This window comes from Anguilla rostrata, chromosome 2 (genome assembly GCF_018555375.3).
Source record: "Anguilla rostrata isolate EN2019 chromosome 2, ASM1855537v3, whole genome shotgun sequence".
NCBI lineage: Eukaryota > Metazoa > Chordata > Actinopteri > Anguilliformes > Anguillidae > Anguilla > Anguilla rostrata.
In genome coordinates, this window is record NC_057934.1 from 46,666,282 (window position 1) to 46,693,432 (window position 27,151).

Genomic DNA, 27,151 nt, shown 5'->3' on the forward strand with positions numbered 1-27,151 from the left:
GAAAGACATTCCATAGTTTGAAGTGTAATCAAGAGGATCAGCAATACTTAACAGAAATTTAAAAATTATATTATAAACAACATACATGACCATTCCCCCCCCCCCCCCCCTTCAATTCAAGACCTTTTGTTGCCTTTGGAAATTGTGAAAGCTAATATTTTACCTTGTTTATGTTTACCTTTCACATTTGAGTGTAAGTCAGTGTTTCAGGAAGTCTATAACCGGACACTTTGCTTTAAATGTAATTGTGCAAGTACTGCTTGCAATATATTAACACAGACAAAAAGCAAACAACATTTCTACCTGCATTCAGAGTTCCCCGTGGCCGAAAGACTCATTTAAAAGCTAGTTAGAGGGAATTAATAAAGTTAAGAGCGAACATAGTGGCATTACATGGTGACATGGTGAGTTCTAAATAATGAAGATCAATAACTGGAAAAGTGACCATATGGGAAAAGGATTTAGAAGTACTGACCACAGATAATGATGTAACCACTTTTTATTGGAACTCCTCTTTACAAAATACAAATGGTTGGTTTTGCTTCATCTAAGCAGTTTCAGTGGAAATCGGGAAAATGAACCTGAAAGTTTCTGAAAATGGGGAAAAACTGTGTAAATGTGTGTGAAAAGCAGCAAACCCCACTGTATGACGAACTGAACAGATTTGAATACTTCACAATATGTCAAAGTATTAAAAAAAACTTGATTAGAGAATTAGAGAACTTTTTCTGCCACTCCCAATTGGATCAAATAACAGATTTTACTGTTAGCTAAACCTTGTTTTTGGAATGATGCCACACAATAGACCTCATAACCAACTGATTCAGTCAATACAAAGTTACAACTTACAATTCCGAGTCAACATAGCTGAAATGCTCTACAAACCATAGGCTTTGGTGTCTACTGCAGGGCTTAGGACCAGGCTAACAATATAACCATCTGAATTTAAGATATGGAACTCCCCGCCCCCCCCCCCCCCAAACAATCCTAATTATACTTTTAAATCTGCAAAGAGTTGAATGTAACTGGCTAAGCTGAACTGGGACCAGAGAACAATGGGCACAAACTGGCAACCATTTTGATTATTTGCAGTACTACACACATTTCCCAGATGTAAAGAGCATCACTGCCAGTAGTTTAAAGCCGCACTTTGATTTTCTAAAAGAAATAGAAATGTAATAAAGCCTAATGCGGAGAGTATCCTACTTCCTGATAGTAACACTAATAACTTTATAGTTATGACTTCATCATATGTGAGATTTTTACTGTTATTAGTGTTGAGGCTATAAGGAAAATAATGAGTTCTGGAAAGTAAGATTTCAAAGACAGGACTGACAGCTTCCCATATGGTTTAAGAATCACTTGCACAAAGATGTAATCCAGCAGTCTGGCCTTTTTTTAATTTGCTCAAGTCCATCCATTTAGCAGAAACCAGTTTGCAGACCCAGTATTGGATGCATACATACCCATTTTGAAACTGGGTAAGTTACATGAATCAAAAAGGAAAAAGGTAAACTGAAACATATACTTTTAACTGACTTCAAATTTTCTTATTTTAAATTAAGTTCAACATTTACTCTAACATCTTTCTAATACTGAATTTTTTATGTAACATTACAGAATTGTGTCATCTACTCGCATTGTAAAGAGCATTGGTAAGAAATAACTGATGATTGTAAAAAGAAATGAACTTAATTAAAGAAACTGGATTATTGATTCCTAAAAGCCTAGCTTTCAGCATTAAATCATGTTTGTTGCACCAGACTTGCAATGAGTATTAAATATGAAAAGATATTGAATAACGATTTCCTTTTTACAAGCAAATTTACAAGATTCAGGTTCTAAATCAAATATGCAAAGATGTCCAGGCTTCAAACAGGGGAGCGGAAAAAAATAATAATAATTGTGACAACTTAACACCTTCAAGTAAATAACTCCTTTTAAAACCTGAAACCTTCCAGCTCTCCTAAAAAAATTACTAGAACCTACTTGAAGCAGCTGTGACAACCTCTGCAGTCAGGTTTGTTTGCATTGTTATTCTTTAATTGATCAGCCACATTTCAGAAAAGCTACTTCTGCCCAAGCTCCGTCACACACACCACATACACCCTCACTTTCAGAAGCACTCTTTACCACTGATTTCAGAGATCTCTTCTCTGGCACTATTTACCCTGAAAAAGTGCTTGTTCCTATCCCACAGGCAGACCTGGCCCCTAGCAGGAATCAGTGTGGCTATGGGCTAGCTGATAATTTTGCTGATGGACTGCAGGGAGGGAAAGTCATCGTCCCCTATGTGCAAGGTCTTATGGGCGCTGAAGTCCTTCTGTGCCACCACCTGTCTACAGGTGGGACAGACCTGGCATTCTAACTCCAGGTTACAGTTGGTGGAGCCTGTTTGCCAGGCATTCTTTTTGTTCTTCTTGGGCTTGCTACCACTCTGCTTCTCCAGGACCCTGTAGTCACCGTGAGCTGCCAGGAGCTCTTGCTGCTTGTCTGTGTCAGGGAGGAGAACGAGCAGCTCATTGAAGACCTTCTTGAAGTTCTCTCCCAGCAGATCCCTACAGCTCTTGTGGTACTGGGCTGCTGAGATCACACCCTGCAGAAGCAAGACTAGTCAGAAAAACCTCTACACTGAGCAAATATGGCAAGGGCTTACATTTAGCCCACCACAGCAAAATGATTTTAAAAAACTGAATTAATAGTGACAAAAAACACAAATACGCTATCGCCATTCCATTCGCTACCAATGGGGAAAAATAATCACCTGTCTAAATTGGCCTGAATAGGTTTTGAACTCATTGAACTTGGACTCATCATTTTGAAGGAAGTTTTTTATGGACTGTATGAGTTCCATATTCCTCTGCTGGAAGTTCTCAGGTATGAGGTAGGTCCCAGGTGACTGCGTCGGTCTGAAATGTAGAAAACAGAGGTTCAAACATATTTTTCTGGAATATTAAACACTAGCGAATGTGATTGGCCATACAAATAAGCCTCACACAGTTAGTACAACTTCAGTTTCAATGCAATTTACATTTACAACTGAAAACTGACTGGCTGACTACTGCCCCCCCGTGGACACGTCTATGTAAGATTGTGTAAATAATACCCTTTTCTCACCTAAGCAATAATCTGGGTAAAACCTGTGTTTGCTGTTGGTGTGAATGGGGTCCATAACTCTGGTCACAACCTGGGTTTTGCATGGTATCAACACAGCTCAGCTTTGGTGGGGGGGGGACATGGGCTTCTCTGTGCAGATTTTCGATCAAGGAACCTCACCGGTTACCATAGGAGGCGCATATCTGTGTCACCGTGCCAAGGCTCACTATAATAGGCAATGAGGACAACAGAAAGCCCATTCTCCTCCATAGATTCTGGCTGTGACTTCTAGGCCCCTCAGCCATAAATCCTGCTCATATCGATTGCAAATATTCTTGAACACAATGGCAGACCATAAGTAGTGCATTAAGCTTACATTAGGTGATTGAATAAAGAAAAAAAATTCTATGAAGTGTAGGATTACCTGACCAAACACCAGTTCCTCTGCATTGTTGAATCTCCAATGTAAACAAACTTTGAAGCATCAGCTTTTAATGACGTTGAAATGTGGCAACCGTGCTCAGCACTGACATGTAAGGAAGTAAAATAGCGGATCTGGGTCTTATTTGAACAGTGAAGACGCGGTACTTATACTTGCCCGTGACCATAGTGTGAATGGGTCAAATGTGGGTTGAACTTGTGTTTATAGGCCTCAGAAGTCTGACGTAATGCAGAGCAAAAACCTTGCCCATATATGGAATTCCGGTTCAAAGGGAAATTTCTCTATGGAAAAAATGAATGGATTTTCACATAACCGTCCCTGTCACAGTCTGTGATTTAAGCTGGTGTTTAAAACTTGGACGTTTTTATCCGGACACATTTCTCTCTTAAATGGCACTGGATCCGCTGAATTCCGATGTCGTTTTCCAACTGAAACAATTATTTTGCTAACAAAAAGCTAACACTGCTGCGCATGTTATTTACGTCACAGCTCTTGCGGTTCCCTGGCAACACTTGTGAAGCACAAGTAGCCTAGTTATATTAAGATGTTTACAACGATATATACAACTGTATAAAATTGAAAAATGTATCATTTATTACACTAACGGGAAACAACGAGAAGAAAACTGTTTTCGCGCGTGTATGGAAACAGCTCTGTCTGTGATGATGTAATTGTGCGACGGGTCATCTCGGGTGGCTAACCACTTAGCCGTTAGCAATTGGCTTTTTAAAATGACACAAAAATTTTTTAGATTATAAAAAAACGGGTAAAAAGAATTCTTTTCTCATATACCAAAAAAAAAAAAAACATCCAAATGTCATAATTTATTTTAAAGGAATTTGGAAATCGCCGTTCATTTGTCCCATAGGGGTGTCTATTTTTTGAACTGGAAGTCTCGAAAATTCTAACGAACGCGAAGGGAATGACGACATGACTTCTGAGGCCTATTATGCCATGTCAACCCGGGCCTTTGTGTGTGAAATGGGTGTAACGGCATATTCACTTACTCACTGACTGCTGGAACGGCAGGTTCCACCACATTGGCATTCAGTGGGATGCCAGTGAATCCTGGAGGTGGTTTGTTGAAAGAGCCTGCTAACCCAGGAGGAGGGCAGGGCACACTGCTCTGGGTACTCTTCATCGGAAATGCACTTTTGAATCCTGTAATACCATATATTTGCATGTATTAGACAGACACGTTTAAAAAGATTTTAATATTCAAATCCTCAGACAAATGAAAAGGCTTCAGTCGAACAAAGTGTACTTGTCCTCTAAAATGTAAAAAAATATCAATAGATAAAATTTGAACATTTCGTAAGTTTACCTGGAGGTGGTTTTTTGGATATCAAGGCTGGAAATTCTTCCTCTTCTGGAAGTGGGCACACAGAGGCAGACTGCTTCTCCAGTCCAGGGGGCTCTTTGGGAAGAGCAGGGGTATTGTTCTCTGACGGCTTATCTATATGTCCATTCAAAAACTGATTTGTTTTCAAGGTGGCTGCAGGTTTGGGAATGTTGGCAGGGAGTTGCTTAGCTTCTGGAACGTTCTCTTTTTGGGCCACACTGGACACCGTTTCCCCGGTGAGGGTGGGTATACCTGGAGTGGAGGAGGTGGGCTGTTTCTTTCTCTTGCCAGCCTTGGGCCCTGGCTGGGTTGAGCTCTTCCCCATCAGCAGGGATGAAATGTCCAGCATGGTGGGAACGCTGCGGATTTCCTGAGTGGTCTTCCCGATCTGGGGGTCGTCCTCCTCAGATGATGAGGTGGACCTGTTTTTGGGAGGGGCCTTTCTGCCACCCCCCACAGCAGACTTCTTCCTGGGGTGGGCAGCGCCAGCAGAGGACAGAGGGGGGTTAGCAGACGCAAAGGAGGGCGGGGCAGGAGCAGGGACAATGTTTGGTGTCTGTGGTGTGTTTTTGTTGCTGCCCTGGGACCAGGCAGAGGTGGTGTTTCCCAAAGGCTTCTGAGGTCTGATTTTGGAGACCAGTGCTGGGAAATCCTCCTCTTGGAAGGATGAGGGCTTTCGTGATTGTGCGGTGTAGGCTGGAGTCATGGGCGAGGACACAGCGGCACTGGACAAGCTGGGGAAATCATCCTCTTTCAGTTTGACGGGAGTTGGTTTGATCATGCTGCACAGAAAGGTATAGAAAAGGAAATGAGCTACTTCACATCAATTATATGCTGACGTTACGCTCAAAAACTAGCATAATCCTTCAGAGGTATAATTACCTCAAACCTCTGCAAAAGACAAGTGTAATTAAAGGCAGAAATCTATTCCTCAGTTCTTACGCGAGAACACTGTTCACACCTGCATGTTTTCTGATTGAGGGACTTATAATGCTGTTACAGTGCCGTGAAAAAGCATTTGCCCCCTTTCTGATTTCCTCCATTATCGCAGATTTGTCACACTGAACTGGATCGAGGCATAGTGTGCTTGTACAGACTTTGTGGTGACTACTTCACTCAGACGGTAAGGTTAAATATAAGTGAGGTTCAACAGGGCTTGCTGTGTTCAGTCAGATGAATCCAATTATCAATCTAATTGAGTAAATAAGGGGACAATTACTATTTCACACGAGCGATGTGGGCATTTGATAACTTTTTTCATTAAGTAAAATAAATTTTTTTAAAAAGGTTTGGTGCTTACTCAGGCTCTCTCTGTCTAATATTACATTACCATGCAGTGTGACAAATATGCACCGAGGCAAATACTTTTTCACGGCACTGTAGTTAAACTGTTTACTACAATTGTTCTCCTCTAGTGATGGAAGAGATGTTTCTTGCAACTCATAGCGGGTAGAGCTACTATAATCCACCAGTAGCTTGTCGTAGCTCTGCCCATTTCTTTTTTCGTGATACCACACTCTGCCATCAAAACTTTCAACAAAGTGAAAGGGATCTACCTTGGAATGGGCGTTGGCGGTGCGGCTGCAGTAGCCCCTAAAGCTGGAAAATCGTCCTTCTGCAGCCGCCCACTGGGATTGTGGGGTCTTAGCACATCCTTGGGACCTGAAACATAAACAATGCTGGGATTTATCAAATGACAGTTCTTTATCAAAAGCGCTTGGTGGGCACAAACGGGACATTTAAAACATAATTCCATGGAGTGCATGCTCTATTCACATTACTGTTCTAAACTCTGGAAACTTGAGTCCTTTCTCCTACCTAGAGCTTCACTCAGTGGCTTGGTGACGCTCCTGTGGTTTCGACCTTCATCGGTGTCCATGGTCTCCTCTTTACGGGGCCTTTGGCTTTCTCGCTCCTGGAGCTGTCTCTTCTCCTCCTGTCTGCGGGCAGCTACTGATGCTCTGACAGCAGCCGCGATCTCCCGGTCTTCTTCCTCCCTGCGTACAACTCATTATGTCAGTAATATTGAGCGATCACAAACGTCACAGCTATGCAGCAGTGCATACCCTGTCTCTACACAACAGGAATGCAGGACCAAGTAATGCAGTATTTTGCACGGACTGTTCAGAGGCCATACCTGTTGTATCTCCAGCTTCCTCTGCTGTTCTGCTGAGTGCCCCTGGCCCCTCCTCTTCCTGTCCTCCCGTGTCTGTTGAAGCGATCCACTTCTTCGTAGTCATCCCCCCCAATACCTGAGGGCATGCAATCCACCACACTCTCAGCAATGGCTTTTAAACATTCCACACTATATGTACTTTTTTGCCTTATGATCAGTCAGGACTGGTTCAGATGCCTTTTAAATCCAACAGAAACCCGCAGAGGATGGAAAAGTCAGCGCTCATCTCCTTACCGTCGTTTCTTCTTTGGTGCCGGGATGCGTAGCTGAACTGCAGGTCTATGTGCCGGTTCTGTCGAGCTTCAGCCCGGCTCTTGCTGTGGGCAGCAGCCTTGTGGGCCTTGTAGTCTATTTCACTCCGAAAGGCATGGGTGAACTGCTCGGTGCTGCAGCTGCCCTCTTCACACAGATAATGGCTTTCTCGGAAATGTTCACGAAGGTAATGATAATCGCTGCAATGGAAAAACCATTCTCAGGACCCAAAAAACATTTTGGATACTTTCATCACAGTAAGGAACCACTTCAGTCATTCAGCTGGATTAATTCAATATTACAACAACAAAGGCTGATTCAGATGTCAGTCTAGATTATGCTATTAAGACATCAGCCTTTTACTGTGTATGTCAACAAATTACAAACCTAAATCACATCCCGTGCTTTTAGAGGTTCCAATCATTAGTAAAAATGTAGGTCACTTGAATACCTGTAGTATTCCTGAGCTCCATCAGAGTCACAGAAATGGCAGAAATAGTGATCTCTTCGCAGGTGTTTCAGTAGCTCGTCATTGTCCAGGTAGCGGTCATCACAGAATTTACAGAGGGGATGACCACGGTGAGAAGTGTCATCTGGATCCCCTTGTGTTCGATGCCGGGCCAAATCTTTCCTGTTGTACCATTTTCGCTCATGGGTAAATATCTGTGGTGTGGAACATAAAATCAAGAGGGAAGTTCCAAAAAGCTTCAGAAGACACTTATTTACCAAGTAACAAGGAATTGCATACCAATATGTATTTAAATAACTACAAAAAGATTTTTAACACACATTCATTTAAAAAGTACCATCTAAATAGTGCAGGCATGCAACCTGTAGGCTATATGGTGAAACAAAAAAAACATTGGTTAATTATATGGTGCGTGCCTCCATTCAACAGGATTAATTTAATACAAATAATTACCCTCAGATGTTTTGCACATAATTTACAGCAAAAAAGCTCATGCTGTTTCCTCATATGTTGTTCCAACTCCTCAAATTTATAAAAAACTCTTGGTTCTGGACACTGCGGGCACTCAGACTGCAGAATCCTCCTAGATTTAGAGAAAAGGTAAAAATGAGAGCTGGAACATGCAATAACATAAAAATGCATTTCATTTTTTTTTTTTTTTTTTGCCAAACAATCATTGCAGACTCTTCAGCTGTTCATACCTGAATTGGGCATAGATCTTGCCATCACTAAAATAAATATCATGTTTCTTTTCACACTGGAACTGCTGGAAGGGTATTGTTGCAAATGGTTCCAGTTTCTTGACAAAAATCACCTGTACAAAAAAATTAATGTAAGAGTCATACTTCAGGCAAATAACTGAATAAAGAATATCAGGTTTGCATGCAGTGAAGAGAATGACCCTGAAATATCACAAAATACCAAGGTTCAATGTTAAACACCTGATTGACATTGAAGTTTTTTAATATAGCCTACATATAATTTTCCAGGAGCATATCTCCAGAATATATTATAGATGAGACAAATTAGGTAAATATTCAACCATTCTGACCACCAGCATCATAACATTTGTAAAATGCCATCCCATCACCATACAACAAAAGATTACATACAGTACAGCACTGAAAAAAATTAACTAATTCTTGGAAGGACATTCCTCTTTATAACTGATCAGATTCAAGTGGCTTAAGCATGCCTAAAAAGTTCTCTTCATGAGTACCATTGAGGGAGGGTTGGATTTTAATACCCAAACAGGTGAACCCACTGGGACTGATTAGGATTGGACCATTGGGAGGGGACAGTCTTTGCACATTCATTAAGAGGCAGAGGTATAGGTTTCTCCAAATTATTTTATAACCAGAAAGTTTTCTGTAGTAATTAACAACCCCCAGAGCTTGTGGCAGAGAATTTGACACATCAGACATAATCTGTCTATATGCATTATGATAACATTAAACCATAGCTCAGACAGCTTCAAAGTGACATCAATAATGGTAAGTGTTCTGTAAAAATATGGGACTTGGTAATTACAAGTACATGCATAACTATGAGAATTAAGATATATCCTCAAAACATTTCTAGTTCTCAAATCTAGAACACAGCATTAGAGTAGAGGTGGGAAATTTATTGGCATTCTTCCCTCAGTGGTTGTCATTTGATTAAAAAGCAAATACTAACTCCAAGCATAAAAGTTCATTTACATCTCCGTTAAATCACAACAGGTGAGATCACCTGATTATTATTCACTTTCATGTTAAATACTATTTGCAACGGGAATAGTCATATTCGTGACACCCACACTCCACAATGATAAGTTACTATGAATGCAGCAAGAAACTGTTTTAATGATGACAAACTAGCAAGGTTAAGAAGTATTTTAACTAGATCTCTACTAAGTAGCTAGACTAACCAGTTCCGGGTTCCGGGTTCTGTTTGGATAACAAAACGGTCCTCATGCTACCGTGTTTGTGGTCATAACAAAACACAGCCAGCAGAGTTGCAAAAAGTTTAAGAAAATCTAAAAGTGGCAACAGTGTTATACATAACAGCAACTGTAGCTATTCCTTGCTGGTCAAGTGTCGCTTCACGCTGTTCCAAAGCCGTATAATTAGCGTCAGCGAATAAATAAGCCAACTAACGTGAACTTGTTAACGATGGACTACCTAACATGCATGCTATGCAATTGAGGAAAGTGATTGATGTGCAAGCAGTTCATTAAGTCCAGGTAGCTATGCTACTGTAGCGGTTGAAACCTGTAAGGTATGGGTAGGTAGCACTATAATATCTAGCAGGTAGCTAGCTAGACAGTTCTCTAAAATGCTGACGTATTGGCGTAGCAATACAAGCTGGTTGCCAGTCGTTGAACGAAATCGCTAAGCAATGTATGTAGCTAGCTAGCTAACAATACATATGACTAACTAGCACAGATCTACAGCTAACTGGCGAACTAGGTAGTGGCAAATTAACATGGTCATTCAAGCTACATACAAGGCCACCATTGAATCTGCATTAGCTAGCTCGGCCACCAAATAGCTACACTCACTTAACCAGTGCTAGCTAGCTATCAAATAATTGAGACGAAGTAGATTTTGGTTGGCTTGTCATTTAGTATAGCTACCAGGTGGCAATCTAACGCAGCCAGACCTAGTTAGTTAGGCCAACTGTTCATTTGTTTTTATAATTTATAGTTCATGTGTAACTTTGGGCCATCGGATTTATCCTAGCTAGCCAACTAGACCATATTTAAACATGACAATAGCGATTTCATTAAAGCAGGCCCTGAAGTGAAAGTCATTAGCTAGCTAACAGAAGCCGTTGTTAGATAAATTGCTTCTGAATTAAGTAAGTTAACTGACAGTTAACCTATTTACGATTACTATAGCCATCTAAACTGGACAATTTTACAGCCGATGGTGAATCGTTCTACTTAGCTTGTTGGATAGTTAGCTACATATGTACAGTATAGCAAGCAAACCAACGAGTGCTAGCTATATTAGCTAGCTAACGTTAATATCCCCTAATATTCTGTTACAGCTACCTTACTGGTTAGCTACGTGGTGGTCTATTCTTGCTTCCTAGTTGGCAAGTAATAAAGAAGTAAACGCCACTAACGTTAAATAATCGCTAGCTTGGCTTAATACCAAGGAAACTAGGCCTGTTCCGTCATGCTTTCACGCCACGCTTTAGTACAAGGAAGCGAGCGCACCTTGTCGAGCTCCTCCCGGCAGACGGCGCAGTACTTCTGGTCGCAGAGGACCCTCATCTTGGTGGAGCAGCAGTAACACACCGGGTGATCGCATTTACCCAGTGCGAAAATGTCGAGGTCCTGGCAGCATAGAACGCAGGTTCGCTCGGTATCCTTGATAGATTTTGATTCCATAGCACCGTTTATGAACAAACTGTTGGGCTTTTGCTCTCCTTGTCCAGGCAATTAATGTGCTGTATAAGCTCTAACTTCACACCGTCTATCTGTTTCGTTTACGTAATAACGCACACCAGAAAGAGTTGGCCCGACTGCGTGCGTCGTTGAACTCATTTTGTGAGTGAAAGCGCCCCGTGCGGCACTGTACATTTACTCATCACACCGGAATTTTAAATCACAATATACTGTAATCGGAAACATAACACAAACTACACCGCCCATCCTAACAGAAACATTGTTTTGATTCGACCCGAACTCCCCCACCACAAATATGTTGTTCACGTGAACAAAACAGTGTAGGCTACATTCGTGTACATTTTATTCAAAGTCTGTATCACATGCTTTCAACAGATGCACTTATCCTGCATTCACCTGATTAATGAGCAGTAGTGCCACACAGACTTGGTCAACAACGTTCCCAGACCAGGAAGTGCAACATCACGAAAACAAAAATGTAGGCTACGTTAATTATACGAAGCAAGAATCAAAATACAAATTGATTTATTGGGAAAAGTATGTTAGCCCATACTGTCTAATTATGAAATTGTGTAAATATGAGTGATGTTTTGAGGTCTAAATGTCAGCTGGCCTATTGTTTTAAATTGAGAGGTGAGCCGGAATTTGCACTTCGGGGCAAAATATAAACTATTTAGGTTGGACAGGTTGAAAATTAATAATGAGACAGCGCTGTAACTGGACGTTGTGGGAACAGTAGGATGCATGGTGCATGGTCTCGAGAGCTTTCCAACAGAAAACTGAAATATTTTCGGTCAATATTATCTTTAGGCTAATCCAGATATACGCACGTTTATTCACCAATGCTTGCTGATCATATGCATTCCAGGGAAGAGCCTGGTCGATTGGGGAGTAGCCACTTGATTCGGAAAATAAGATAAGAGAAAAATAGATATTTGACCCATGCTGATTATTGAACCCTTAAGTATCCTAAAGTAGGTTATATTATTTCATTCTCTCAAAATTAACAAATAAAGGAGAAACGAAAACAAATACATTGTTTCTGCATTGTGGATTAGGCACAGTCTAGGCCTACTTTCAGTAGGCTACTGTAGGCCTATTTGCAGTGTCAACTTGGAGGACGTGAATCTCATCTAGTGAACGGAAACGACGCAGCGTCGTGTGAAACGTTGGCCTAAACCACAGTTCAGTGGCCTAATCAAGTAGGAACGGTGAGGAAAAAGACCTTTACCCATGGATTTTCGGATCAAAGGAGAAAATGAATGGAAGTTTCACATAAGCGTCCGTTCCACAGTCTGTGATTTAAATTGGCGTTTTAAACTTGGACTTTTTCCGCATACATTTCTCTCTGAAACGGTAGGCTACTGGATCCACTTAATTCCGATGCCGCTTTCCAACCAAAAAAAATATTTTGCTAGCAGCAAGCCAACAGCTGCGAATGTAATTTACGTCATAGCTACATCAGTGCAATATTTTTGATCCAGAAGTCTTGAAAATGCCAAAGAGCCTGATGGAAATGACTACACGATTTAGTTCTGAGGCATTTTGACCAAGAAGCTAAAACCTATGCTAGATACTGGCAGAGAGGAAGATACAAAGATTCAATGCAACTTCAGATTTACCATGCATCAATAAACAATGGGGCTGATCAACGTAATCAGTGTATTGACTACTTCAACAAACAATGCTCTATAGCTACGACCACAGTTCAGAAGTTGTCCCTGTTTCCAGAAAACTTTTGTAGCTAGGTCTGCTCCGGTTTGAATTCCTTTTGGTTTTCATCGTTTTGAATAAACGCAAATTGCTCCGCTTGGTTAGAAAATGGTGGGCAGGGTATACAAGAAAAAACAGCGTTCCCGGCATGGGTCCTGTGTTATGACGTTTGAAGGGTTTCTCCGTAATTGCACTCGTAGGATTCAAGTTCTAATGCGGAACATACATGTCTAATTTTCCACGCATCTGTGGTAAAATAGGCTATCCTTATTCGAAATTAGTGAAGGTCTAATTTCCATTCTGAAACTAAAGCGAAGTCATATCAAAATAATTCCGAATTCAGAACTCCTGCGTTTTGTGAAATATGTTAAATTGAAACTTCATGTTGTGAACGGGTATCGTTATTTAAATGTTTCTGCAGCTCCTCTGTGGGTGTTGGAGTTTAATAACAATAGATTGCTGACATTTTGCCCCATGACCACTAGATGTTGCTGGTATTGCAGCTCAGACATAGGCTGTTCTTTCCCAAGGATAGCAGGTGTGCTTTTAAGCATGCTTAGTCTGTAAGACAAGTCCCTCCTGATAAGCATCAGCTAAGTCAGTGTAATGTTGTGAAACAGATGATCACATATCCAGATTACCCACATTGAGTGGTATTCATAAATGTAATAAAATGCAACCAGATTATATACAAAAGTTTAAAAAAATAACTTGATGTTTAATATAAATCATTTTTAGTGAACCTTGAGGCTGAAGCTTGACTTCAAATCAGGGTCATATAGAAGTAACTGTTTGCAGGAATGGTTAAAGACAGAAGAGAAGGGGGCAAAGCAACTGCAAGATGAAGTCAACAGGGAAGACAAGTTCACGGGCAGTGTAGTCTGTTGTGCTGAAGCACGGATAGTGAGAACTATTGCGCAAGAATACACTGAGTACCCTGCAAAGGGACGAAGGAGAAGAGACAGAGACTGTATATTGCAACAGGCTGTAAATGCTGAACACTGCTTTCCAAACCATGGTATTTCACAGAGCAGCACTTTTGAAACTGCATGCTTTTGGAACCATGGTAATTCGCAGAGGGACGCTAGAAACTGCTCACCAAAAAAATGAACCACAAAGCAACAGGGGGGTGAAATTTTTAGAAGACCAACTCTGGCCAGCCATCTGAGAAACAGATCTTTGCTTCAATGATACAAAAGGAAGGTTAGAAACAGACTGGTTTTTATTTTATACACTTGTGTTTATTCTTGCTTTAAGATTCATAGAAACGTGCTTAGCCAAAGATTAACCTTCTGGGCAGGTGATGGATATAACCTGTTGGAACTATTGTTGCATCTTACCTACCTAGCTGTGAATGCATTCTGATTGTACTCACATAAAATTTACTTAATACTCTAAAAAAGAACTTGCTTTGGATGGTGTGTTTAAATGCCAACTTTAAATGTTCACAGATCTCATAAAAAGCATTAAGCCCATTAACCTTGAAGTAAAGCCCTCTCTATACTATAGTGGAACCACACCAAGAACATCTCTCCTCCATGCATAGCAAGTGAAACATGTTCAATTGTACATTAACATAATTATAGTTGGTTAGGAGAGGTTTACCTAGTGTGATTAAGGAGAAGGGTCTTTACCATGTAATACTATTTGGAGAAAATGTAGCTATTGAACCTCCTTTGAGCCATTGAGTCTGTGGTTCATTCATTCTTTGAAAAAGCAGCACCACTGGGGCTTGAGTATAGTGTACTGGAGTGGAGGCTCTAGTAGGGCATTGGTTTTACTACCTGAGTGAAAGTGCAGCTGAAGGTTTTGAGGACAAGGGTCCAGAGACCACTACAAAAGGAACAGTGGCCTTTTTTAGGGATGAATTCCTACATATAACACCTACAAAAAGCATAGCAGTTTTGAGGAGGGAATCCCGACATGAAATAACCAGAATAATTAGAAGCGTAGCAGTTTTGAAGGCAGAATCCCAACATATAATCACTGTAAGAGATATTTCAGTGCACACAGGAGAGAATCCTGGAAATATCTAAAGGAGGCATAAGAAAATGGCCTCAGTGTTAAATAATTTATCATGTATCATGTATCACAAGGTCATGTATCAGAGTACTAGGACTGTACAACAGCGGCAGGAGGTGCAGGGAGCACCCAATCCATCTACATTTAGATATTTATCGGGAAAGCCTGTTAAACAATGGTCCTACATGACAGAGAGTTGTATTTTTTAGATCTGTGCAATAAAAACCAAAGAGCACTGGGAGGCATTTTGTAAGGTCTAGTAGAACCAATCTGGCAAACCAGATTGCAACAGCTGGCTCTAATAGAAACTGCATTACAGGTCACACAGACAGCTTTCTTTTGTGAGGAAGAATTAAGGCAAGCAATTATAAAAATCTGGAGCCTACGCCCACCAAGGTGCACAGGAAATGCTGATCATGGTAGAGAATTGCTTTTGATGTATTATGAAAAAATATTAGAAACAGCTGTAACTAGAGTAAGAGGGTGGGGGGCAAGTTGTCACAGCATTATGCTAGTGTAATTTTGGTGTGATTCCAGAAGATAGTTATAGGGCCTTAACATCTACTATTAACATATTTCAAAGCCAAATAGAAAAGGAAAATTGTGGGAATTTATCATTGTTGAATAGGCCTAATGACAAATTCAGAAACTTTCCCTAAAACCAGACCTTTTAGGAAAAGGGATATTAGAACAATGTCATACTTCTTTTATAAGTATGACATTGAATGGCTAATGCAGTGGGACTACAGGCATTATGAATAGCATGGCCAGAAATGGAGGTCATTCAGCTGTTGGGACCTATGATGCTCTGTCAGGAAAGTCAGAAAGAAAGCTACCAAGTGTCAAGTCAATCTAGGTCAGTGGTTTTTTCAACCATAGGTCCCAACCCTCGGATGGATCGCGAGACTTTAAAAACGGGTCACCAGAATGGCTTGGGGAAAAATGAATAAATAAATAATTTTTATTTAAACCTGCAGACTCATATACACTACATGGCTAAAAGTATGTGGACACCCCTTCTACAATTCTAATTAGTGGGTTTGGCTACTTCACCCATTGCTAACAGGCACATACAATCAAGCATACAGCCCTTGCAATCTCCATCGACAAACATTGGCAGTGGAATGGGTCATACTGATGAGCTCAGTGACTGTCAAACTGGCACTGTCACTGAATGTCAACTTTAAGTCAGTTTGTCACATTTCTTCCCTGGTAGAGCTGTCCCGGTCGACTGTAAGTGCTGTTATTGTGAAGTGTAAATGTCTAGGGGCAACAACAGCTCAGCCGTGAAGCAGTAGGCCGCACAAGCTCACAGAATGGGAGCTCTGAGTGGTGAAGCACAAAATAATCTGTCCTCGGTTACAACGCTACTGAGTCCCAGACTGCCTCTGGAAGCAATATCATCCAGAGCTTCATGAATTGGGTTTCCATGACCGAGCAGCTGAATGCTTTCCCAGATGCCTGGAGGCTGTTATAGCAGCAAATGGGGATAAACTCCATATTAATGCCCATGGTTTTGAAATAGCATTTATTCGAGAATCAATTGCATTTATTTGTGGATCTGCTGCATTTATTTGTGGATCTGCTACATTTACTCCATGCATTGTGTCACATCAACCCCTTATTGGATACAATGCCAAGTGCTTAACTATGTGCTTATTCATGTAGGACCTGCGTTATTATGCTGGCTAAATGGCTATTCACACTACGGACATTAGACTGCAGGGCAAAACCAGATGACATTTCTTCAACAAGAAAATCATGGCAAGATAGCGCTAGACCCCAAAATCACAGACAGCAGAACGATATTGCCGTTGGGATACATTTTTTTACTTCTTTTTACTGTCTGCTGCTCCGCTAGGGTCACATGCTGGTGGAACAGAAGTGGTATGTTTTAAAATGGTTAACAACAAAATTGTGGTAGAGATCAAAAAGCGGGAGGAAATTTGGAACCACAAACAAAAAATTAATCAAGATCTTGACAAAAAGGCTGCAGCATGCAGTGCTGTAAGCACTGAAATGCAAATTCCAGTTATACAATATTGCTATTATGTTTTCAAGAAGCTGTTCAATGTATGATTTTCGGTGTAGAAAATGTTAACGTTAGCCATCCCACCCAGCAAGCAAGAAATCGGGAGTAGGGTCATATAAGAACGATTTATAAAGTTTGGCTTTGTTAATTGTCTTGATGAAAATCATGCTGCAGGACCAATGTGTGTGATATGTAGGGAAAATGAAAGTTTGAAATCAGCAAATTTGGAAAGACATTAGGCCCATCATGTCGATCTGGTGGATTAGCCATTTTCCTTTTTCAGAGGAAGGCTCAAGAAATTCAATCATCAGCCCAGGTACTCAGCAGAAACGTAACACACAATGACAAATTGTAGCTTCTTGTAAAGTTTCATATCATGTTGCATGAGAAAAGGCACCCCCCAAATCACAAAGAGATGAATATTTCTCACTGCACTAAACATAGTTAGTACGATCCTGGAAGAAAAGCCTGCTGAAAAGCTCAAACAAATTCCTCTGAGGGACAATAGTGTGTCATGGTGAATTGGGGATATTGTCCAGATTTTGGGAGATAAGTTCATAGCTAGATTGCAGTCAGCTAAGGATTTACCAATAAGCTATAACTGGACGAAAGCACTGTCACGTGCTACGTTTTTAGTTTATGTTCGGTGCATTTGGCAAAGTGAATTTGTTGAAGATGTGCTGCTTGGCATTGCCGTCGAGCACTTTAGGTGCACAGGTATTTAACTCTTGAAAAATCTGTGCACTTCATTCTTTAAGTCGTAAATTTCATTAAAAGGAGTGCTCTTAGCAGCCGACTTTTCGAGGCCCTGTGTACTGAAATGGGAGCTGAGCACACACGTTTTGCCTACTACAGATGTGAGATGGTTGTTGAAGGATAGGGTTGGTGTTTAGCCGAGTAGGCTACAAATTGAGGTATGAAATAGGCCTACATGCTTTCCTCGTTGAGAAACAGTCACCTCTTGCAGAACCTGGAGAATAGTGATCAATTAGAAAGCATTGAATGCACTGTTTTATTGATGTCTAATAAAGCAAACACTTGGTTAACCATGTATCCTAATATAGGGCTCATGTCAGTTAATAAATATTACTGCTGCTGTGGATTAGGTATTCATAATAATTTGGCAAAGCATCTTAAACCAGCAGAGCCAGTATGTCCTCATACATTGCAACTGTACTGTAACTGTGAGTTCAAAAATAGGATTAGCTATGTATAGCTATGTTCTTTATCTTTCACCCTCATTTCTTCACCTTTGATTCACCTTCACCTGATTGCAGAAATTTTATTTATCTACGTTTATCTAGTAGTTACTCAGAAATCTCTGGCGAATGTCCTTCCATAGGGATCAACGTAAGCCATTGTGTTTTGCATGTAAGGAGTAAAAGACCCATTCAAATATATGTATGATGTGTAGATAGTAACTGTTAGATCACAAAAATAACATTTTTACACCTTTTTCCTTTTAATAATGACAGAGTCATTTGAGTTCCTGTACACATTGAAGCAATCATTTAAATGATCAATAACATTAATAAAATATGTTTGGTATTATCTAGTTGTCAACAAGAAACCCAAATTTTGTACAGAAAGAGACAAGCATTTCAAATTTAAGTTGCAGGAAAAGTTCAACTTCTGTTTAACTGCACCGTCAGAGGTGTCAATCTAACATCAGCTAGATACACTATGACATGCATGGTCTAGCTTTTCTTGTAATCCAGTTTATTTTTTAATGTTTAGGTTAACCAGTGTTTAAAACCAGAGGCGTAATGTCAGTCTCATCAAGATGTAAGATCTGCTGCTGTCACATAAAAAGTAAAATGTCAACATATTTAAAATCAATAGTACTGCATAAGGTATTTAAGTTGAAATAAGATGTATGCTACCCAATATTTGCATGAAAGATTTATTACCATGTTATCTCAAGTTTAGGTACCAGATAAACCAGACAAACAAACCAAACCATGAGAAACATTCAGCAATTTAATTTGTAAGGTTAATTAGGCCTAATTGCTTGAATTAATGAGCAATATATTCTTGAGCAATATATAGCAGCAGAGAAAAGTTTGTAAATACAATTCAATGATTTTGATACTGATTTTACATCATTGATGTAGTGATTTAAGATGAATGGTAAAGACCTGAGTGGTTTTATACTGACAACTTACATTTCCAATAGATAATACAACACATGGGGCTCTTGAAGCCATTTTCAATTACAGTGAGCCATCAAGACCAAACCTTGTATTAAAGTAAAAGTTTGGCCAAAATTAAATTGAGATCTAGATGGGCAAATAATGTCTAAATGTTCTGAAATCATAGCTTACTGAGCTTTGCAAGGGCCTCATTTATAAAAATGATCTTGGATTTAAATTTAAATGTAATCTTGAGGTAATTTCTCAAGTTGTGCTTGTGCTTGATTTTTAAACATAGCTGAGACCAAATAAAGTTGTTTTGTTAGTTTAAAGTGGCGTATCAGTATCTTATGTACTTCTCATATTTAAATCAAATGAACTTCATTTTGAACTCCAATACTGAATAATGCAGCCATGACTGAATAGCTTTTCTCACGTAGCACACTATTTATAAGACATCATGTCTTAAATAAAACACACCTGGGATTGATCATGATTCTTGCACTCTTCATGCCTAAAATTGATATTCAGTTAAATTGTATTCTTGAAGCGTGCACACAGATCACTTCGGGTATTCACGTGCAGCCCTCAAACATGCAGTATCTCCATAACCATAACAAATTAACTCACATCTAGTATAAACTTTACATAGAGATACGATCATATCCACATCAAAGTGAGATTTTATAAACAAATAGTCATGCTTTGCTGTGTAAGTCACAATTTAAGAAACAATTTGCTCGCAAGACCATTTATAAATGAAGCCCCTGAGCTCTAAGCCATCTGTCAGGTTCTTTGTCATCTGCACCATCATAGACAAAAAACTTGCCTAATATTCATTATCACTTTTCATACACTGAAGTGTTGTAACTACTCTACTGTAGGCAGAGTATAGTGACTGTGTTGATTTTTGTATGTTTGGAGGAATGTTAATAAAAACATATAAAAGATCACAAGCTATGAGAAGACCGTTGATAAAATAGCATATTGCTCATGCATGTGGTTCACTGTTTCAAAATAAAATATTTAGCTTCTGGCGCTATCATATTCATGCAGAGTTCTCAGTTGGTGTGTATGTCAAGTCTCAATGTGGACTCGTTTTGACAAAACAAATTGACAACTGTGCTCTGAAACAAACCACTTTATCTTCCGAACACAGTGAAAATTACTTAGAACACATCTTAAATTGTTACCTAATAATAAGTAATAATTTAAATGTAAAAATACAATTTTTAATGCGACTTCAAAAATCCCCGTTCACTTCCCATTTACTATATTTGTGAAATTATTGCAGAGTCACCTGATCATTACACAAGAGTCATTATTATCTTTTCTATTTAAGACTAAGGTATGGGTTTAGTAAAGGCTGCTACACTATAAATAGAAATAATCAGTTTTTGTGGAAAAGGCGGATTCCCATAAGAATACAATTCTCTAAACGCCACTGCGTTTAAAAATGCTTTTCATTCATTTGACCTTCAGTCACTGACCTCAAAATACATAGGGTATAAGACAAAGAAGGTTGTCACCTTGAATACCATAATCATGCAGCAGCTTCATTACATATAATAATTATTTTCCACTATCCTGAGTCCACAAATCCTATATGACTATTTCCAAACAACTGTGTCACACATGAGCCTTTGTGTTTTGTATAAACCCATAACAATTACTCTGAATGAGAGAACACGACAAGTTCATGTCCTGGTTATAATGGAGCCAAATATTAATTATATTGTATATATATCGGCCACTGAATCACAACCTGATAATATTACAGAAGTAGAATCAAAAGGCACCATAACAAGGTTGACAATTCTGGTTAGGAGGGAAGTCCATGAAACCATGTTCCCTTAAAAAAGACTGTTTTTGGGTTTAACTACACTAGCTCTCCTTCTAGGGATAAATCAAGATATCTTTCAATATCGGTGTATAATAATTATAGATCATAAAGCCCTTTAAACATTCATTCTCTTCAGTTCAAAGAGTTCCACACTTCCATCTGAAGTAAGACCACAAAATGATGTCTTGCTCTTCTGTCCAAAAAACTAGAAACACTGCAGAGAGTGGACAAGGACCATAAGTGATTAATTAAGGTCTAAAAGCAAGTTGAGCTCATTTGAACAATATACATCTAATTTCAAAATATGCAATGATGATGACACTGAACACATTATTCAAGAACTCTTCTCAGCAACATTAGTTCTCTTGAAAATGTTGGTCATTATTCCAATAACTGCAATCATTATGGTACAGTAATGTCATGATATATTGACAACATTTTTCATAAATCCAACCCTGAACCTCATTTATTGCACACAGGCTACAGTTAATTTGTAGTTTGGTTCTTATTGGATTACCTCAATTGACACACTCCATGCCCATCCCCCCAGTAAAAAAATAAAAATAAATTTCACTATGTATCAGTAGGTTGTGTAGGCAGGCTACAATTGAACGAGCTGCTGTTAAAACAAAAACTATACATTCACAAGAAGACAATAAAACACCAGCCAACTTGTAATTTAAATTGATGTGTGCAAAACATTACAGATCTCTATAAAAATATGTGCATATTAATACAGCTATTTTTTAAACTAATACAATATTTCCCACTATTTACACTACAAGATATACATCAAATGTACAGTTGTTATCTATTAATGCACCTTACCATACTGTGCTTTCACACAATACAGTGCCAATAAGAAAGTGGATGTCAAACAAACAAATCCATTTTATTAAATACAATAAACATCCAAAACCCGAATCAATGTGATTGAGCTAGGGGCATAAAATGTAGTGTTCCATTTGAAAGACTGAAATTGCATATCCCATGTAGAAAACCTGACTCCTGGGTTTTTTATGAAAGAAGCTTCAGGGTCCAGTGGTCTGCTGTGGCCAATAGTTGTGGGCTTACTCCACTGGAGGCCAAATACTTTGCCTCAAACACTTTGGCTATACAACTGAATCCTCAACGTCCTCCTCCCTTGTGCTTGCCATGCGTATCAGCCCTCTCTTCCTCAAGGGGCTCCTGGAGACGCTGAGCAAGGTGGGACTGCTGCCCTCCAGAGCTTCATTTGAATGAATCTGTAGATGATCTAGTTTACTTAGCTCTGTGCTAGCCATGCCCTCCAGTTTGGTGTCAAAGGAGGAGTGAGTAGATTGGTCACTGTCTGACAGGATATCTGACATACTGCTCAAAGAGCTCAAGTCCGATTGGTCAAATGAGAACTGAGGAATGGACAGGTGTTCATTGCGGCACATGGGGCGTCTCTCCAGTTTTGTTGGTGGGTCAGCGAGGGGTGGTGGTGGTGGGGGCTCCATCATGTCCAGGGAGTCACGCTGCATGGTGGCCTCGCAGGAGGGTGTCCTTCTACGCAGTAGCATGCTGCTCTCAGAGATTTTGGTGAGGGGCGACACTGGACCCGAGAGCTCAGCATCCAGGGGTGGCTCTATGGAGATGCAGGGAGGGCTCATCTTCTTCTTCCTGTGCACAGACAGGTGTCCAGGGGACACAGATACTCCACGTAGGGAGGGTTGCCTCTGCTCCTCCACTGGTAGCTCAAAGACTGGGTCATCGTCAATGGAAGGGCAGATCTCAATGGAGTGCCGACGGGGGTCATTGGCCCAGGAGGGCTTAGCCAAGAAGCCCTCGGCGTCCACGCTGTAGAACTTCTTCAGGTCCTTCTCCTTGCTGCCAGGGCCCAGAAGATTGGTGGCACTGCTACAGTTCTTCAGCGGGATGGGGAGCTGGCCAGTGGGGGTGGCGTAGGGAGAAAGGGAGTGGCTGCGGACCTCAGGCTGGCCTCCGGCCCAGTCTTTGGCAGAACTGTTAATGTGGCGAACCTCCTCGTCTGCCGGGTCCATGGAGTCGAACATGGAGTTGCCCGGGCTGGCGCAATTGCTGCTGCTGCTGGCCTGGCTAGAGGGCCGGCTGGAGATGCTGTGCTGGCTGTACACCTGCTGGTGTGTGTGCACACTGGAGGAGCGGCCACGGGGCAGCAGTGGGGACGCCGGGGGGCTGCTGGGGGCTGAGATTCTGGGCACAGGCAGGATGCGGTTACCCAGCATGGGCACTTTTAAATGCAAGCTGTCACTGGACTGCCTTTCGAGGTTGTCTTTGGAGTCACAACTCTGCATATCAACGGAGTCATTCTTGATAGCCTCCTAAAACAAACAGGCAAGTCTGAGAATCAGGAGTTAATGCCTATAGACTTACAAAAATAAGCATTCCCTTAACATATTGTTCACGGAAATGGAGAACGACATGCAATTACAAATACAAAGAGTAAGTTTTAGATTCAGCAGGCTGTACTAATCTCAGCTGTACCTGTCTGCGAAGCGGCTTGCTGATGCTGTGGGCAGGGCTAAGACAAGGTGGGGGGATCTTGGGCAAACTGCTGTTCTCATACACAGAACCGGGGCTGGCACGATAAGACACCCCTGGAACTCGCAGCAATGAGCCTCCCTCACAGGGCTGGGAACTCACTGAAGTAACAGATCCTGGACAGAAAGAGGAATCATACTAAAATGTAGCTGCATATTTTCATGTTGGGAGCAACTATAAAATCTGGGAGTATGCACATTTTCCAGAACAAAGCCTGTTCATATAATATACTGTACATGTTGCATCGTGCAGGTTTTTCTCAAAGTACCTAAATGCAGGTTTCCTTCATCAGAGTCCACCTCTGGCAGGGGGCAGGGGGAATTAGCTGGCTTCACCGGGCGGAACATGTAGCTGTCATTGGGCAGGGAGTGCATTCTGGACACAGATGTTTTCCGCACGGACAGCAAATTGTCTTGAGCACTCAGCAATGCTTCGTTCTACAAGCAGACAGAGCCATATATTCTTAGATACATGTGTTCGGAGAATATAAACTTATATACAGTTATAAAGAATATGAAATATAAATAATATAAAGTTGTGCTTTTCTACTCATATAGATTTTAATGTGTGTACATTATATGGCATGCAGCAAAAAAGCAACAAATACTATTTAAGCTGACCGATAGATGTGATTTGTTTTCAAAAATTTAAATATCCCACTGTATGACATCCATCTCCATCTACCACCATATCTGAATGCTGTGTCTTGTTAATCTTTGAATTAGCCAACAAATTGATTATATGCTATTAGATTTAAATTTAAATATTTATCTAAATAACGTCTTCAATGTGAGATCCATTCATTCATTAAGGTGTTTCAATGCAACAGAGTGCTTCGACTGCTCCTCTTTTCATAGAAATGCAAATTGGAGAAAAACCCTGCATCTAACCTCAGACCAAATTAAAATCACAATAATGTAAAGGGTTCATGTTAGGAAGACTCTGTGCTAACTTAGATTTAAGTGATATGTTTTGCCAAACAATAATTTTTGAAAGAGGCTACTTAACTATAAAAAAGCCCCTTAATGAGAAATAAGATTAGAGCGTATCAAGGACTGGGATAAGCTTCCCTTTCTTTCACTAGCTCTCTTGACATAGGAAATGAAGAGATAAAGCAGATTTTCTCTTTCCCCTGACGGCAGCACAAACAGGCTCAGAACGCTGGACTTGCCGGGGCTGATAAACTGCAATGTGACTTTTCCAAGAAACTTAAACAGTGCCTGTGGCTTACTTTCCTAGCCTCCTAGACAACTTCCCCAACAGGCTCAGAGACTTATCTCCTGGCCAAGGATTGCTCTCCCTATCCCGCTATTGCACACGCATGCATGGGCTCAATATTCACCCATTCGCATCAGTTCGGACATATTTCACGCCAGCAGGCCAGCCGTTTTGTCTGATGCCGGATTGTGAATTTATATGCCAGCGCTCTATTGATACTTACTACTGACCGTGTCTTGCAGTTGGCAATAGGATTTTGATGCACTGATGTACATGCCAGACTTGAGTAAGTGGGGCCTGGATGTTTGCTAACAATCATTTCTAAATTATTTCAGCAATCAACATTTAAAAATCATTTTGTTCCCGTACACAACATCACAATGCTCATTGTTTGCTGTGAGAATGACATTATTTCCTGACAGTCCTCTTCCAATTTGCAGATGGGACTGTCCAGTCATGCCACTTCACTGAGAAAACATGTTTTGAGGGCCATTCCACTTTTATATTGCATCATCTCCAACGGGAACGAGTTTTCTCTGAAAAACATCCTTCCTCTGGAATATGATGATACTCTCTGTGTAGAGGGAGGAGACTGCTGAGCAGCACGTTACCTGTCCAGGTGAGTCTGGGTGTGGCCCCATGTAAGTGGCCCTGCTCTCAAGGCCCAGGTTCATCCCCCCAGAGGTGGTGCTGAGGCGCCGGCTTAACTCCAGCTCGATCTCGGCGTCCATCTCGGCGTCCTCCTTGGCCTCCTTGTTGCTCTCCTCCAGGTGCTTCATCAGCACGGCCACCACCACGTTGACCAGCACAAACTGGGCGATCAGCACGAAGGTGACGAAGTAGATGGGTGAGATCAGGGGCAGGTAGCTCAGGCAGTGCTTGTCCTCGCTCCTGCACTCCCGCAGGGTGTCCTGAGAAGAGCCGAGGCACAGTGAGCACTCCCCCTCAACACCCCGTCCCTCCAAGGGGACAGTCTGTTCAGTGGGGCTGTAGTCTGAGCAAGCCGTCAGTTTGACACTAACTCACCTTCATGATGCCATTCCAGTTGTCTCCTGTGGACACCCTGAACAGAGTCAGAAAGGCCATCCCAAAGTTCTGAAATGTGGCATGTCTGCTCAGCCCTTCACAGGGGTTGTCTTCATTACATTCTACAGACAAAACGACAACCGTGGAAAGACACAAAACAGGAGTTAGGAGTTAGTACACATTTAGCCATATACAATTTTATGAGTGGGACAGGTACAACCTTGACTTCTGTAATACCAAAGAGTAAAAATATCAGAGAACCACATACTTCCATTTAGACATAAATCTGTTAATTCAGTGATACTAGCCAGTTTAACGACTATGAAGAACTCATGCAGCTTAAAGAGCCTATTTTGTCATTTGTCAGAGGGTACCTGTACACCCTAAACTGCAAACTATGCTATTGTATTGGGCCACTTACAGATTAACAACTAGAAAGATAATTATTATGCACCTATTTTATAAGGGATTCATGTGACCATTTCCAGGGTTCTCTCATTCAACCTCCTCATACGAATCACATACGTACATAGCTAAAGACAAACATACTGTACAGTATTTTGAGTTGACAATTACTTGATTTATATTGTAATATTTATTATTTTCAAATACTGGTTATCTCTACGGCCAGACAGAGAAAAAGAAGTAAGTCTATTTTTTACATGCAGTACTCAGGACATTCTCGGAATTCAAGATACGGTAAATGAGTACAGGACAACCACAAAGCCTAAAAGGACATAGACAGGCTTCTAAAATGACCAGCACAGTAGTGCACTAATGCAAATCTTTAACACAGTTGAAAATGCTTAGGAATGAAGCACTGACCAAGTTTCCCAAAAAGCTCTACCCCAAGGGCGGCATAGATGAAGAAAAGAAGCATGAAGAGCAGGCCAAGATTTCCCACCTGGTGATAGAAGGAATGCACATAGCAGGTTACACACGTGCACACCACACCAAATAACTACTGCAGAATATTGGGAAACTTACAAGAGCCGTAAGTTAGTTGTTCGGCATATTGAGCACACACCACAAACACACGTCAAATATGGAAAACATACATGATTTAATGAGCCTGCAGGTTGTCTGAATATCTCTTGTTTGTATATCACTTGTCGGAGCCTATGAGGCTGAGCTGTTACCTGTGGCAAGGCTTGTACCACTGTGTCCAGCAGAGCTCTCATGCCCGTTGCCATCTTCAAAAGCTTTAGCACTGAGAGGACACAAAACAACTCAGACACTGCAGGAAATCAAATACCAGTCATCCTCTTTCACATGGCTCTCTCACACATCCCACAGCAGCCATATTCATTTAGATGAAGAGAAAGGAAGATAACATTCAGCCAGCTATGCCTGTACGCCAGTCAAGTCAATATGATAACTGTGCAGATTAACTAGTATGGGAATTACCTATTGTTAAAACCTCCATTTCCATGCAAGGATTATTTAT

The 27,151-nt window shown here is 40.8% G+C and overlaps 2 protein-coding genes and 1 long non-coding RNA gene across 3 annotated transcripts in view; 1 reads left to right on the forward strand and 2 right to left on the reverse strand.

Moving 5' to 3' along the window:
• Positions 1 to 481: 481 nt before the first annotated feature.
• znf598 (zinc finger protein 598) lies at positions 482 to 11,335 on the reverse strand. Its single transcript, XM_064322596.1, has 12 exons — positions 10,983 to 11,335; positions 8,479 to 8,591; positions 8,231 to 8,360; positions 7,760 to 7,971; positions 7,291 to 7,508; positions 7,018 to 7,132; positions 6,699 to 6,877; positions 6,437 to 6,542; positions 4,863 to 5,662; positions 4,546 to 4,699; positions 2,765 to 2,909; positions 482 to 2,596 (listed from the first exon to the last, which is right to left on the reverse strand). Exons 1-12 carry the CDS (start codon positions 11,154 to 11,156, stop codon positions 2,240 to 2,242), a joined length of 2,703 nt encoding a protein of 900 aa, XP_064178666.1. The 5' UTR covers positions 11,157 to 11,335; the 3' UTR covers positions 482 to 2,239.
• A 738-nt stretch (positions 11,336 to 12,073) lies between these two features.
• Positions 12,074 to 26,843, forward strand: LOC135248230 (uncharacterized). The gene is made up of 2 exons (XR_010328389.1): positions 12,074 to 14,090; positions 25,119 to 26,843. It is a non-coding gene; the product is annotated as an uncharacterized LOC135248230 (long non-coding RNA).
• Positions 18,900 to 27,151, reverse strand: part of LOC135248227 (voltage-dependent T-type calcium channel subunit alpha-1H-like) — a 102,878-nt gene continuing 94,626 nt past the window's right edge. Inside the window, exons 29-35 of the mRNA XM_064322595.1 lie at positions 26,844 to 26,914; positions 26,530 to 26,608; positions 25,705 to 25,826; positions 25,290 to 25,589; positions 23,729 to 23,897; positions 23,404 to 23,576; positions 18,900 to 23,240 (exon numbers count right to left, since the gene is read on the reverse strand). Coding sequence (XP_064178665.1) covers positions 22,029 to 23,240; positions 23,404 to 23,576; positions 23,729 to 23,897; positions 25,290 to 25,589; positions 25,705 to 25,826; positions 26,530 to 26,608; positions 26,844 to 26,914 — 2,126 coding nt within the window. The 3' untranslated portion in view covers positions 18,900 to 22,028. The remainder of the gene's footprint in view (positions 23,241 to 23,403; positions 23,577 to 23,728; positions 23,898 to 25,289; positions 25,590 to 25,704; positions 25,827 to 26,529; positions 26,609 to 26,843; positions 26,915 to 27,151) is intronic.

Coding starts and splice junctions, on each gene's coding strand:
- znf598 (XM_064322596.1), bottom strand. CDS start 11,156: ATGGAATCAAAATCTATCAAGGATACCGAGCGAACCTGCGTTCTATGC. Junction 8,361..8,478: donor AAGATCTATGCCCAATTCAG/GTATGAACAGCT, acceptor CTCTAAATCTAG/GAGGATTCTGCAGTCTGAGT. Junction 4,700..4,862: donor ATCCAAAAAACCACCTCCAG/GTAAACTTACGA, acceptor ATGGTATTACAG/GATTCAAAAGTGCATTTCCG.